This window comes from Nestor notabilis, unplaced genomic scaffold, assembly GCF_000696875.1.
Source record: "Nestor notabilis isolate BGI_N333 unplaced genomic scaffold, ASM69687v1 scaffold1867, whole genome shotgun sequence".
In the NCBI taxonomy this organism is placed as follows: domain Eukaryota; kingdom Metazoa; phylum Chordata; class Aves; order Psittaciformes; family Psittacidae; genus Nestor; species Nestor notabilis.
In genome coordinates this window covers 9104-23992 of record NW_009935893.1, presented here as the reverse complement: position 1 = coordinate 23992, position 14889 = coordinate 9104, and the positions used below count along the sequence as shown (strand labels likewise).

At 42.1% G+C, this 14889-nt stretch overlaps 1 protein-coding gene across 1 annotated transcript in view; it reads left to right on the top strand.

Moving 5' to 3' along the window:
• UST (uronyl-2-sulfotransferase) overlaps positions 1 to 13352 on the top strand; it is a gene marked incomplete at its 5' end in the record, with an annotated part of 141098 nt that extends 127746 nt beyond the window's left edge. Inside the window, one exon of the mRNA XM_010018040.1 lies at positions 13069 to 13352. Within this exon, the coding sequence (XP_010016342.1) occupies positions 13069 to 13352 (284 nt within the window). The remainder of the gene's footprint in view (positions 1 to 13068) is intronic.
• Between the last annotated feature and the right edge of the window lie 1537 nt (positions 13353 to 14889).

Below are 14889 nucleotides of genomic sequence, written 5' to 3'. Positions count from 1 at the left end.
AAATAGTTAGTGCATAGCCATTTGTATCTCATATGCAGAAAGGGAAAAAATCCAAGTCCCACACATCTTTTCATATTGTATACATGTGAGTAGTTTTGTGAAAAATGACATATGATACATTGGTATATTTTAGTAACAATTGGCAACACAACACCAACATTTTGATTTCGAAGTAGTGGCAGAACTTACACAGATTGCCACTGAAGCCAACAGAGGAATCTAGCACCACATCCCTGTTTCTAAGTCTTAGCAGACAGACTGGATACTCAAAGGCAAAAGAGATACAACAAAAGTATTTTGATAAACAGATAGCACCCACTTTAAAGTGTTGAATCTCAGTTTCATTTTTCCCATGCTACATAAATAGTCCCTTCACTTCCTTCAGCCTTGTGGTTTTTCATTTCCCACTGTTACTCAGACCAAAAAAAAAAGTAGTTATATTTATGAGGACTCCATGTTGGTCAGTTTAGGGTTTTCATTTCTTCACTAAACGTACTTAACAAAATGAAATGCTTTGGGAATGTGCCAGAAATGCTGTCAACCACTGTGGCAAGCAGATGGTTGAAGCTTCAGCTGAACATGATGTGCCCGAGTTACCATTTTTGTTCAGACACTGATGGACATAGTCACTGACCACCCTAGAGCAGCCTGTTAGGAATGTATTTTTAAAGAGCTCGGGGTCACAGTTTCATATTCCTAGCACCTGCAGGCTTATAGGAGAACTTGTCCTCCGTCTAGACACTGAACCGGGTACTGGGACCCATACACTTGGCACTAAGACAAAACCTGTTTGCATGCGTTGGTCTCCCATTGATAAGTCTAGGTCAAAGCATGTGCTTTAGGGCCCTGTTGCCATGTGCAAGTGCACATACACATCCAACACTGTAGGTGTGCCTTCTATGTAAATGTATGCCAAGCTTCCCAGAGATCAGTTTTTGATTTTCAGTCATGCCTTTACAAAGCTCCCTATTTTTAATTTTTTTTCATTGTTTTTGTTACCTTGAAAACCCCAAATGTAGCATTCTCTCAGGTAAGTTTTTTAGTCATGTTTCCCACAGAGCTTCATTAAAATATTCTGTTTGTTTTGTTTTGTTTTAGATATATTCGATGGCATATTCTGGCTACAGATTTTAAAAAGCTGATCATTTATGGTTTAAGGATTTCTTTGAACTGTTGGGCAGGGGGGAAATTTAGGCATTTATTCTTGTGGTAAGCTTTGCAAATTGAATAGGATTTCATAGATTCAGAATCAGATACATTGTTTTGAGGAATCTATGTTGAAATTGGGCACTGAAATGTTAATTATTGGTTCTTAATGTTATTTTCTAAGTTACTTTACCAGGTAAGTTAAATTTACTTGTAGGTCCCCTCTTCCATTTAGAATCAGCCCCTGAAGTTGAAGTGGGTACTTCATGTGATTCATTGTGCCTGTTTTATGTATTATATAGTCTGTGTGTATTTTAAATTTCCTAGGGTGTGACAGGTTTGCCCATTTTTCCTCTGCTGGCTCTGGATGGGTTTGAATTAACTTTTCTTTATAGCAGCCTATATAGTGCTGAGTTTTGGATTTGCGTCTAAAACAAAGCTGACAACACACCAGGTTTTTGGCTGTTGCTGAGCAGAGCTCGCACAGCATCGAGGCCTTCTCTGTTTCTCACTCTGCCTCCTTGGTCAGTAGGCTGGGGATGGGCAAGAGGCTGGGAGGGGACACAGCCAAGACAGGTGACCCATATTGGTCAGAGGGATAGTCCGTACCATACAACATCATGCTCAGCAATAAAAGTAGGGATGGAGGAGGAGGAACACTTTGGGCTTCCAAAGTGACCATTGCTCAGAGGCTGGCTGGGCATTGATCTGTCTGTGGGAGGTGGTGAGGGATTTCCTTTGCATCGATTTGCCCCCCCACACTCTCCCACCACCCTAACTAATTAAATCCTTCTTGTCTCTACCCATGAATGTTCTCTGTTTTGTTCTTCCTGTTCTCTCCCTCGTCCCTTTCTTGGGGGCAAGGTGAATGAGCAAGTGGTCACATAAGTGCTTGGCTGCTGGCTGAAGTTAACCCACCAGAACAGGGTTTCTTTCTTTATCTTGATGCAACTCTTAATGTTGCATAATGTTGAATAAAGTTCAAAAGTGAGGGCCTTTATTTTGCCATTCTTGAAGATCGCAGTGTAGAAAATGGCAGTGTTGTTCAACAAAAGCCTGGTTTGTTGGAGGTTTAGTGTTCTTTTTAGTAACCTCACTCCCTCCCAAAATTGATTTTTCTTGAAGAGCTCTTCCTAATTGCTGTCACATCCTCCCTGGTTTCTGTCCCGTTTTAACCTCCTTCAGAGGTGTTAATGTTCACATGTGCCCATAAATACAGAAATGGAAAAAGACAGCAAGTCATTTTATCTCCTGTTTTCTTAAGCACAAGGGAAAGTTTTGTGTGGTACATCCTTGAAGCACAGTAGTCATTATGTCAGGTCTAGTATTGTCATTGAAGCAAAACAGTGCAGTCATCCTGGAAACTTTGACACTAGCCAGTCTCTCTAACACTGGAATGAAACTCCTGATTGAAACACTGCAGGCATAAGACAATTTGCAGGACTAAGTGCAGGAGCAGTGGCTTTTCATACCCTGTAAATCTCTTGTTCTGATTCATGGATGTTTCCACAGTATTCAGCTAATTCCTTTAACCTGCAATAGAGTTACAGCTACTAAGAATATACTTCCTGTAAACAAGGTGATGGATGGCAGAACAATGTACCCATGTATCTCCTCTCTGTCAGCACAGTAATGCTAAATACGAGTTGAGTTAAAAAGGATCATTGAGCAAACTCTGTTTCCTCAATGGATTGTTCTTAATGCTGATGCACAAGCAAGAATGGTCAAGGTATGCTGGAGCTGGTGGTGAAAGTCACTGTAGATAGATGAGAGGTACTACAGAAGAAGCTGTCTTTGTTACTGGCTGGTGCAGATAAACAGGGTTCATAGGGAGGCTTTCCTCTGCAAAGGTCTTGGTCTCACACGCACATGTCAGAAATGCCATTTCCACCTCCTTCAGGAAGAAAATCTATTGCCTGGAATACAGAGCAAGTACATGCCTGTGTAAATCTCAGTGGTGTTTGAACAGCATCTAAGTACCTAAAAATGTTCTGTATTCATTTCTATTAACCTGAGCTGATTAAAATCACAATTCTCCCTGAACTGGGGCCTGCTTCCAAAAGCTCTCAGACATAAATAATTGCTAGGGGAAGTCTCCTGCCACAGCTCGCTGAAACACTGCATCCTGTGATGCAGCCTCTGAGGTAGCTCACCTCACCGGAGTGCTTCCGTGCTCAGAATCAAATCAATTACACCAGGCCTAGGGTTTATCTTCTACCCTCTTCAAGTCCTCATCCATCGCCTGTGGTTGTGCTGCTAAAGAAGTGCAGAGGTTGGCATGAAGAGCCATTGTGTCTCTGTAACCTCTGCAGCAGTATCTGCCTTGGAGGTTTCAGGTAGGGGCACGACCCCCAGTATCCCAAGTTACCCATTGCAGACCAGGCTGCAGGATGTGTTACAGAGATGGCAAAAAGCCCAGGTGTGAATTCACCTTGACTGGCGTTTAATGACTGTGGAAATCCAGCAGGAGCCTTGGTCACTGTGAAGTCCTGAGGTAGCTAGATGGCTTATCTGTCTGCCAGGCTCTTCAAGGTCTGCTAGGTGCGTGGAAATTTCTTTTTATAAGTGAGGACACTTGCCCTTCGTGCAGGCTTAGTAGTGCAGGCATGGAGGGGAGCAGTGTGTTACTTGGGGCTTCCTGGAAGGAGGAGAGATGCATTCTTGGTTCTGGTTCATAGTAACCTGGGGGGACATGGAGACCGTGGGAGTCTTAAAGCTTAGCCCTGTTGAGATGTTATACTTTGCCTTCTAGCCTGAACCATAGAGAATCAAGACATCCCCTTTCCGGGAAGAGCATGGGGTGAGAACTGCATTAACCACACTAGGAGATTACTCTCCTCTCTCAGGACTTCCAGTTAATATAATTTCCCTTCTTTTTAGTTTTTTCTCTTTCTGAAACAAGTCTGCCTGTGTTAAACAACGGACCCTTTTCCTCGGTTTTGGCCAGAGGAGGAAGCCTTTGTCCCGATACCCTGGCAGCTGGCCAAGGCAGTCAGGCTGTGGGCCAGGAGGGGTTGAACTTGAAAGGAACAGTGTGTTGTTTCTGCTCTAGTAGCATTCTTCCTTCTTCGCCAGTGCCTCAGCCCCTGGCCGCCTTCCGTCGCTCATTGTACACAAAAGAACCTAAGGGCAAAAGAGAGAATTTTCTCTTGACTGCCTGTAACTTGCAATAAGAAGTAATAAAGCCACTTCAGGGCTTTCGGTTGTCTGTGTGCAGACATAGTTGGGAGAAAATCTTTCAACTGGCAACTATCTCACAAGGGAGAAGGGAATTGATAGCTTTCTCTCTCCCTCCCTCTCCGTTTTTAATAGCAGCTTTCGTACAGTAATGTACATCTTCCAGTCCCGTATATCCTATCAGTAATGCACAATGTTATTGTTGGCCATTAGTTTAGCCCTGGTTAGTATAATTACTTTTGTTTCTCATTTCAGTAGTTATTCTTATATGAAGTAATCAGTCTCTTGGAACACAGGAGGAGGCAACACTTAGAATTAATATTTTTTAAGGCCATGTTCTTGAACTTTAAAAAAGAAAAAAAATCATAGAATCATAGAATAGTTTGGGTTGGAAGGAACCTCCAACTCCCCTGCAATGAGCAGGACGTCTTCAACTAGATCAGGTTGCTCAGAACCACATCCAGCCTGGCCTTGAATGTCTCCAGAGATGGGGCATCCACCACCTCTCTGAGAAACCTGTGCCAGTGCTGTATCACCCTCATAGTAAAAAATTTCAGAGCAGAATGTAGAAGTGTAGTGTGACTTCACATTCCTGCAAGGCCTGATGCTGCAGAGTGTGGTGACCACTAGTCTTGAACAGCCAATGACTGGAAAAGGTAGCAAATTAGGTATTCAGACATCTTCCAAAAATGACATTTACACTGAGGTAACTAACGGCTTTCACAGGTGGTGTTCCTGATATGGAAGCTGACACTTGCGAGATGTTTGGAACTTGCATCTATGAAAGACTTACATGGATCACTGGGTCATTGAGATTGGCTTCTTTTGTGCTACAGGCCACAGAGTTTCTCTTACTTCTGCACAGACATCACAAACTGGAGTTACCAAGCATGGGTGCAAAAATATCAAGTGATAGCCAATCAACTCTTCTTGTTTCGTTCCAGTGATTAATCACCTTCATCACTTTAAAAAGTTGTGAATTTCTTCCAATCCACACTTCTCTGGTTTCTGCTTCCAGCCCTTCAGTATCCATATTTTTCTCACCAAGAAAATATGCAGATGCTATAAAAAAGTCACCTCTCAATCATCTTATTTTTGGTAAGCTGACCAGAATGAATTTATCATCTTTCTCTAAAGTGTCCCTTCCAACCCCAGTATTCATTCTGAGGCTGTTTTCATACCCTCTCTGATTTAGGATGTGGTTACAAAACTGGATGCTATATGCCAGCGTTGCACTCATCAGTACTATATATGGAAATAAAAACACCTCTACCTCACTCCATCCCACTTAGACATGTTAAGCTTGCAGAGAATGCCTCTTCCATCGCTTCCTTTTTGTGGACAAAAATCACAGATAGCAGCCTGCTGTGAGTTGGAGCACGAAGGCATGATGACTGCTCTAGGTTCTCTAGTCCCAGGCTATATCTCTGAAGATTTTCTGCATAACATACCTGTGGTGAAGCTTTTCCTGCTTGTGAGTGCTGCTGAAATTTGTCTCAATCACTGGAACTTTCTCTTCTCTCTGCAAAAAAGTAGTAATGTTAGTGTCTGTGTAACTTCCTGTGCAGTGCTGTGCAGATCACACGAGCGATCTGTGAGGACCTACTTTTAAACTGGAGTTTCGTCAGATCCAGATTTGACTGGATCCATTCAATAATACTTATACAGCTATAAAACATGAATTGGAAATAGCATATGAGCTGCAACTATAGCAATTCTTTCGGCAACTTGAACTAGACAATCCTGGCATTTCCTCTGCAAATGACTTTGGTTTTGGCATCTCCACCTCTGTTCTAGTTCAACTTAGAAGTTGCTTAACAGCAGTAAAGTACCTGACCACATTCTCAAGAATCCACCTTTTCTCTCTACCAACATGGGTTAATTTTCAGCTGGTTTGTTTCTTTTTTTCTTTCTTTGTTACCTTACCTTACTGGGAATGCAGCATTAAAGTGTACCAAACAAAGGAGTCTCTTAAAGATCCTGCTGAGATTTGTTATCTGATCATGCATGAGATACAGCCTGCTTCCAGGCTGGGGCAGCAGCAGAGGCACAGTGTGGTACAGGAGGATCGGCTGAGATGGCCCATGCAGCTGGAAATCCATGTTGTTGGATCCACAGCTCTGAACCGGTTGGAGCAAAGGCATAAGACTGTGAAGTTTCCAAGGGGAGAGCTGGAGATTCCATGATAAATGCTTAATGGCTGGAGAAGAGACCTTAGAGAGTGGTAGCTGTTTTCAAAGTACGGAGAAAGTTACATATTTGTATCGCTGTGTTGTAGGGCAAGTGTTTCATAATAGTGTTATAGTGCCTTCAGTAGCTTAAGTTGTATTTCAGAGCACTGTTGACTGCGTGTCGCTGTTACATTGTCCAGTTGACAGCCAGACTGGTGCAGTGTGGACCTCTGCAACATATCCCCAATATATGTTACTTGCATACTGTAGGCAGATGTTTCTTCCGTTATTTTCAGCTTTATTGGCTCAAGGTACTTCTTACATTTATCACTATCTTCTTCTTTTTTCCCCCCATGTTTCTTCTGTGTTCTGATTTTGTGCCATGCCTCCATGGTGTTTACATCCTTGAGCAGTAGTAGTTATTTGATTATGTGTCTTTCAGATTATCTCTGTGAGCTCTTCCTGGCTAATCTCTGTTTTGGCATCCTTCCATTTTTCTCCACCAGGTTATCATTCTCTGAGCTCTCTGCATTTTGTCCCTGTTAATAATGAAATTATATTAGGTTTGATAAAACATCTGATCTGCCTAGGATTGCAGATCTCTCAAATTCTGGATGTTTCCATGACCCCTGGAGAGCAGTCTTTTCAGAGAGATCCATATCTCACCTTTAGGAGACAGGACATTGCAGTGTGCCAGTGGGCTAGAGTTCTTCTAATGCCCTAGAGTTAGAAGTCATTCCATGCCATCAAAGCAGCACAATAATTCAGGACAGAAATGCTAAAGCAAAGAGCAAGCATTGCTGATGAGCCTCCATAACTGTCCTCAATATGCACACGAGTGTCATATCTTTATCTACATGTTGTTAAAGCTTACACCTTTTTTTGTTGATGTGAATAGTGGATAAGAGAGTAAACTAGCAGCAAGGAGGTTAATAATTGGGATTCATAATATTTCAGACAGATAAACCTAGTAGATGCTATGGGAAAATTACCATACTTACTTTTGATCCACCTTGGGTTTTAGTGCACTTCTTCCTACCCAGTGACTCTGTTAGGTTTTCTCCATTGTCCTTGCTCTCCTTTAGCACACGTAAGATCCCTTCCAACACAAACCGTCTATGATTCGGTGAACCTGTATGAAGTGCTCAGTCACACCATACAGCCATGGTGCACCATCCCTCCTCCTGCCAGGAACCTGGGACCTGCCCTGGGCCCTGCATACTCCTGAGTGGCAGCAGCCTTACGGCCATTGGAAAGGCAGCATGTGAGCCAAACACATCAGCATCTCTTCTACCAAAACTATCCTTTCCCAGGTATCCTTCAAGAGCCCAGCAAAACATTTCAAGTTTGAAAAGCGAATCAATTACGCCAGAAATTTTTCTGCTGTGCTGCAGTTAGATATTCTGGGGGGAGATAATTTCTAGCGTAGCCATCAGAGCCCTGTTTTAGCACTCCAGCGATCATTTGAGTGGCATATCAAGCAGAGGCCCTCGCCGATTCATACGTCACGTCTAACCACAGTGACATACATTTATTTCCATTTAAAACTGTGGAGCAGTAGGTATGCACAGCAGCTCAGCTGCGTACCATTGAAACGCAGGGCCTCCCCATGTAGTTCCAGGAAATGAGTTTACTATATCTGTGACAGCCATCGTGTTCACACAGCCTTAGAGCAGCAGAGCTCTTGGCATGTGGTTTTCCACCGCGAGTGTTAGCTGGGGCAGGCCCACAGTTACCTCGCCTGCAGCTGCCCTGTGCTGGCTCCAGCCTGGCTTCACCTCTCCCTGCCAGATCCCCGAGGGTGCTGGGCTCCCTGTGGCTTCGTCCTGGGGAGCAAACCTTTGCCTCGCATCCACCAAAACGGCAGGGCGCTGGAGACCACGTCACTCCGAAATTCTCCTCTGAGGTGGAGAATGCATTTAGGATCATTTTGTCTAAATATGGCAATCCAAGGTTTTTTGAGCCACAAAGCATAAAAACCACTTTTCCCTATGGTTTCAATTGCTGCAGTGAGTAATGCAGGTTTCTTACTTTGTTCAGGTTTTTTTGAAGCGTGAAAAGTAATAGTAAAATATTCATCACCTGCTAAGCCAAAAGAGTTTCGTTTTCTCCATCCATTTCTGCATACCAATTTAGGCTTAATTCAAGGCACGAGCAGGCTGTGCTGGGAGGTTGGGTTACTGTATAGTACCTTTTTTTTTTTTTAATAACTTAAAAGAATGCCAAAGCAAACATAGTTTAAGAAAAAATAACCCTAAAAACTAAATGGTGTAGTTTGTTGTCCTCCATATGATTAGCTCTCTCAAAGGTCATAAAACAGGGGTCCTTTGGTGGGACAGCTGGGTTTGTGTAGCATACGCAGATTGTTGGTTTGGCTTTAAGCCAGATCTACCTAATTTTTCCATTTTCATTCTCTGTGATGAGGAGAGGTGGTTAAGGTGACTTAAAGGGGTAGTTCAGTGATTTCATTCGTATTTGTATTAAAGAGCCTTTTAAGAATAATTAAGTTTAGAAACCAGTCTAAATAAAAATCAAATGCAAAAGAAAATGCAGAGTTCACTAGTTTTATCAAAAGGCTGATCCTGCAGCCAGGCACAGCCCCAACTCACGCCATCTGACAACCAGTGCCTCACAACTATTGATAAACTGCAGTTACTGACAATTGTACTGCAAGAACCAACCAGAACCAGAAAATCTACATTGCTTCTGTAGCCTTCCAGAATGCGTGTTTCTATCTGTTCGTGTGTATACATCTGCAGAGGTAGGTGGGTGCATAGAGCAAAGGAGAATTGCACACATGCAGGCATCCTCTCTGTGATGACGACTGCAAACTCAGAGGAGTACATATGGCTGCTTTCTTGCTGCCCACCATGAGGGTGGTGTGCAGTACCTGGCTGGTGGGCTGCTCCCTGCCTGGCACACCACCAGTACATTCCCCTTCGGCTGCTCCTGCCCCACACTGACCTCCCCCCCAAGAAAACAGTCTAGTGCTTTTCACCTTGTCATCATTGGCAGCGCTCCTGGGCTGAACACAAGTGCCTCTCTCTGCTGGGAGGAGCAGCCACCAAAGGGAGCTGGAGCTGTAAGAAATGGCTTTTCCCACTTAGAGTCCTGGAGGGACTGTATAAGTAAAGAGCTTTTTGCAGCGAGGTAAATGGAGTTTTCTGTGACAGAAATAACCTATGTAAAATAAAAATGAAGTTGGCAAGCAGTATAAAGGCTTAAGCTTAATAAATGCAATATTTAGTAGTGTATATTTGCTGCTGAGTTTGTAAAGAAAACCAGACTGCAAAGCTGGCGGGAGCTACTGGCTTAAGCACCAGAAAGAGGAATGTCTTGAAGTGCTCAGTGATCATAAGGGAGCAGTTACCTTCTCACCCAAGGACAGACTGAATACAGTGTCCTTCCTGGAGTGTAGTCATGTACTAGCCATCAATGGCAACTTGAACAACTGAGAGAATTAAAAAAGATGAGGCATTTGTTAGTCTATTCTGGTCTGTGGGTGAAGGTGGTGTGGAAGAGAATAAGCTCTTGGGGAACCCAGATATTTTCACCAAAAGTATTTCACACTATTCACTAGCTACAAATAGTGCTTTCTATGCTAATGTCTATTTTAAATGCAAGCATTTAATGATCCTTCCTCTATGCTTTTTCTTAGCTAGACAGCATGTTAAAGATCACTTCTTTATTTTTAATTTTGCTTTTGTATATTTTTATCAGTTTTACTCCTACCTAAATAAAACTATACAAATCGATAAACTATGAACAGTCAGTAATTACAGAGCATATATCACCATACAGCACTGTAATTAAAGAAGAAAGAACTCTGTGTACCAAATGGTTTAATTAGTTAGATATATGAGTAGAGACAGAGACTCCAGTGTAAAGAACTACGAAGTTTAGTGTGAAAGGTCCATTTAATTACTGAGCAAGCATATTTTAACTGTTACCAACTAATGAAAACCATTCTTCCTTTAGAGAAGGAATTAAAAGTACAAATGCAAAACAGAATTAATGCTTCAAATAATTCTTGTGTGTGTTTTAGAACAGCATTAAGTTTGATAAGCTAGTCAACCTATCCTCTCTTTGTATCAGATTCTTCTACAGTTCAAATTGCTGCAATTGGCAAGCAAGACTGAGAGGGAAAATACCTCTTTCAGCTGTAAGTTTTTCTTGTGCACCAGATATGTGTGGCGCAATGAAGTTGAATATGAGAATGTCCGGCCCAGCAGCACTTGCTGTCTCATGCACTATTATTAAAATGAATGGCTTTTGGGTTTTTTTCTTTAATTCCTTTACTCTGAAGTAGGAAAATGTGTGTCAGTTTTCTGAAAATTATAATGTGTTTATAGGTGTGGACACTTTAAGATATATGAACATTTATCTTCTAAAATGTAAAGAAAGCAATTCATCTACCCTTCATGTGCTCTACCCTTCTGTTGCACTTTTCAAGATTTAAAATATTGCAAATACCAACTTTTTGTCTAAAGATCACTGCTGTTGTGTTCACTAGCTGGACTTGCTCATCTTTTATTACCTCTTGAAATATATGGGTTTGCCTTTGCTTAAAATTCCTTACTTCCCTAAAAAGTTATTTTTCATTATTTCTCTTGGATGAACATAGTGCTTGTGGAATCCCAAGACCAACTCACTTTTCCTACTAGGAACCATCAATCCATCCCTTAGCTGTATGCGTAAGCAATTGTGAAAATGTGTTTCACTGTAGAACTGCTAAGCATGGGTTTAGCTTTGCTGGCAGGTGCTTCAGAAGATCCCAGTTTGGACTTCTCATGTGAGGAAGACTCTGCCCATGATAAAATCCCATTTTGACTCAGGGATTCCCCCTAAAAGTGAGGGTGATCACTGCCGCTGGGATCTGGTTGGAAACATGAAATGTTCCTTGCTGCCCGCTTCCGCCTTGTACTTTTTGCCATGCTTCATGGCCCAACCCTTTTGAATTCTTCCAACTTGCAGAACAATAAGAATTAGGTTTCCATATCAAAATCCAGCTCTTCTTCATTGCAGCAGTTTATCTATGTAGTCATGTAGCATATGAGGATTTGTGTTTGGCATTTGAGACCATACAAATAGAGGATGTAAATACTGAGGAAAGAATACGTAGCAGAAGCCAAGACATCCTGAAACAAGACAAAGCAGAAAAAACAGATCAGTTCTCATGCAGACCTTGCTGTTGTAGCAAAGAGCAAGGAAACAAAGTAAGGGCTGACAAGATTAGAACTAATATATTGGGTTTAGAGTCATGGAAAATGGCCTTAAGATGTCCACTAGTCAAGTGGCTTCACTCAGGAGAGAATCAATGAATCTAGTCCCAAAATCCTCCACAGATACAGCTTTTGTAACTTGCATGCTCCACTGCAGTGCCTATCTGTCCTTGCCGTGAAAAAGGTTTTTTACTAATGTCTGACACCTCCTTGCTTCCTTGCAAGCCCATTCATCTTGCTGTGTCTGGACACAGGTGTATTCTCAGGCTATTACAGTCATTTCCGTGGGCATCACGTTCTCTCAGAGTTACTGGGTTGGAGCACTGAGCTTTCAGAAAACCTAATTACGGAAGCTAGTACTTCATCAGTGTAACATTCACCTCCACTTCTCCTAAAGAAAGTTGCAACTGTTAGGGGTGATACAGTGATGCTACAGATCTAGGTTTTTCTATTCTCTTCTTCACAGTGGTTGTTCAATAATGTTTCTGTCTTGAAGAAGAAAATACTTAGGATGTTCTGGCAGCTTGTTGCCATGTGTTAGAAACAGCAAAATGATTGCCTTGAGATTTCGCTTTACACCTTGTTCAAGTACTAACCTCACTGGAGATAAATGTACTCCTCCAAAGAGGAGGCAGAGGCAATTCAATATTTTTGCCAGTAACTCTAATTCGTTATTAACAATAAGGGTGTTTTATTTCAGTTTACCAAAGCAAAAGTTGTCAGGTGAAGAAAAACATACTGAAATATTCCAGTCCGGGGGCATGACAGGAAGATGAGTCTGCTTTAATGAACAGGCAAAAAAGGACAAGAAAGTCATCATGTACATTTGGTCCTGAGGTATCATGGTAATGCTTTGGTGCTAGATGGATTCGGGTTGGTAAATACCTATTTAGATTTGCGCAATAATAAAGCACCGCTGAGACACAACACAGTCTGCCATACAGGAAATAACTGATTAGTTCAGCTCAGCTGTATGTTGGATATATACTTCACATGCACCAGGCAAAATTTCCAAAGCTAGGCAAGATTATGGGTTTCTGTACGTGTAGTTTATGCTCATAAATGGTGTGACCTAACTTGTATTTTGAGATAATCCTTCATTGCCAGTTAAAATCCTTGGTGACGTCACGCAATGTCAAATGCCATGTACAAAACAGCCGTATTTACACATGCAAGTCTGACTTCAAACGTCTGTATTTTTTCATCTCTTGTTAAAAGTAAATCCATTATTAAGGAGAAAGCTTAAGCTCATTTGTATTAGTAATGCAGCAGGGCAATGCGTTAATCATTAAAAATGTTTAGGTCTGGCCTCATTAAGCAGCACTCACCACGTTGCTTGTTTTCTTTTACAGAACATAGGAAACTTGGCAACCTGACTGTGACAGTGAAAAAGACCGTCCCCTCTCCAGAAGCAATACAGATCCTCTACCAACGCATGAGATATGAATATGAATTTTATTACTATGTCAAAGAACAGTTCCACCTGCTAAAGCGCAAGTTTGGACTGAAGTCTCATATCAGGAAACCACGTCCCAGACCCGAGTTCTTCATTCCTTCTCCCCTGGAAACAGAGGAACCAATAGATGATGAGGAAGAAGACGATGAAAAGTGGCTAGAGGATATCTATAAAAGGTGATGGATGGAAGAGCTGTCCTTTCTCTTCTGGTGACCCCTCCAGCTTTCTTAAGATTTTTTTTAATTATTATTAAAAGTAATTCCTTAAGGAACTGAGTTAATGCGCAGCAGCATCTGAAATGGAACATTTGAGACCATTCCCACATGCTGGGCCATCAGGAGATACCTGGATTTGCAGGTTTGATTCATCATATGGTGTTGGCTCTGTAGCATACTTGCTATAGCATGGTTCAAGAGAGAAGCATCTACTGTCTGTCACAAAATAACTTTTGGAGTCCGCAGTAGTCCTCTGGGAACCTGCAAAACATTAAGGAATAGATTGGGCAGTCTTGAAAAGTGAATTTTGCAGACTCTCTCTCTCTCCCCAGAAGCAAGTCTTCATTGCATACCACTGTGGCATTAGCTATCAGCAATGGGAACTATAGCTAGTGAGCCATTTGGGAAGAGCACCTCTTTCTGCCCAGAACACACTGGTATCCCATTGCCTTGTCTGCACACATCCAAGGGTAACAGGCTCAGAAAGGGCCTAGATAATGGCTTCTGAATTACCCTGTGTGTGAGGAGCAAGGCTACTATTCAGAAAAATTAATATTAGTGAAAATAAGGCAAGTTACAGGAACCAGATGTTTTTTGGTGAACCCTTCTTGTTCATAGAGCAGAAAAAGTTATGAGGTCAGTGAAGGCAAAGTGCGAGGCAGAGGTAACTAAGCGGTAGAGTTTGGTTTCTGCAGTTGAGTATGTTTCTGTTAGACTCTGAAAGAAAAGGTGCAGCATACCTTTTTCATGTTCAGGAAGGGTCGTTGTAGATTTTTATTCTTATGGGTCACAAATCCAAAGAGATACAGAAAAAGTCACTCATTAAAAAAATTTAGATGATTTCAACTTCTCCAGTTGAAATTCTTCAGAATGATAAAACAAAGAAGGTATGCTCTGTGAAATAAAAGCTGATTCAATGATATGTTGTTAAGAGAGCCACTGTGAAGGTTGCCCTTGTTAATCACTACAAGTGTTATCGGCAAACACTAGAAAAGGGATGGTTGGAGGCTGGGAGGGGAAAGGGGAATAGCTCAATTATGTGACATGTGTGGGTATCCCTGGGGTTTCCTGTGGCCTGTGGGCTTGCAGGCTATTCAACAGCCTGCCAGGACTGATGGTGCAGAAGTGACAGACCTGCATATAGCAATGGGCACAGCAGAATAGGCAGGATTTGGGGTCTTGATGAGGCCCTGGCTTCTTGTGCACCATCGTTGCCAGAGGAAGCAGGCTGGTAGAGGATAATAGCAATACATTCCTGTCCTACAGCTCGGGAAAGAAGCAGGACTGAGTTATTGCAGCTCCTCTGCAGGATGAGTCCCAGTTACACTTCAGGGGCTGCGTGCCTCGGTCTAACGCACAACCTTTCTCAAACATCTGCCCGGCAATTTTTGTTTCCTATTCTGCAGCTGCCTTAGAAGCATGTCTGCCATCTGCACAGTCATACTTTGGTTTGCAATAACAAGCAAAAGTTATTTTGTGATGGACACAGCATATAAACTTGG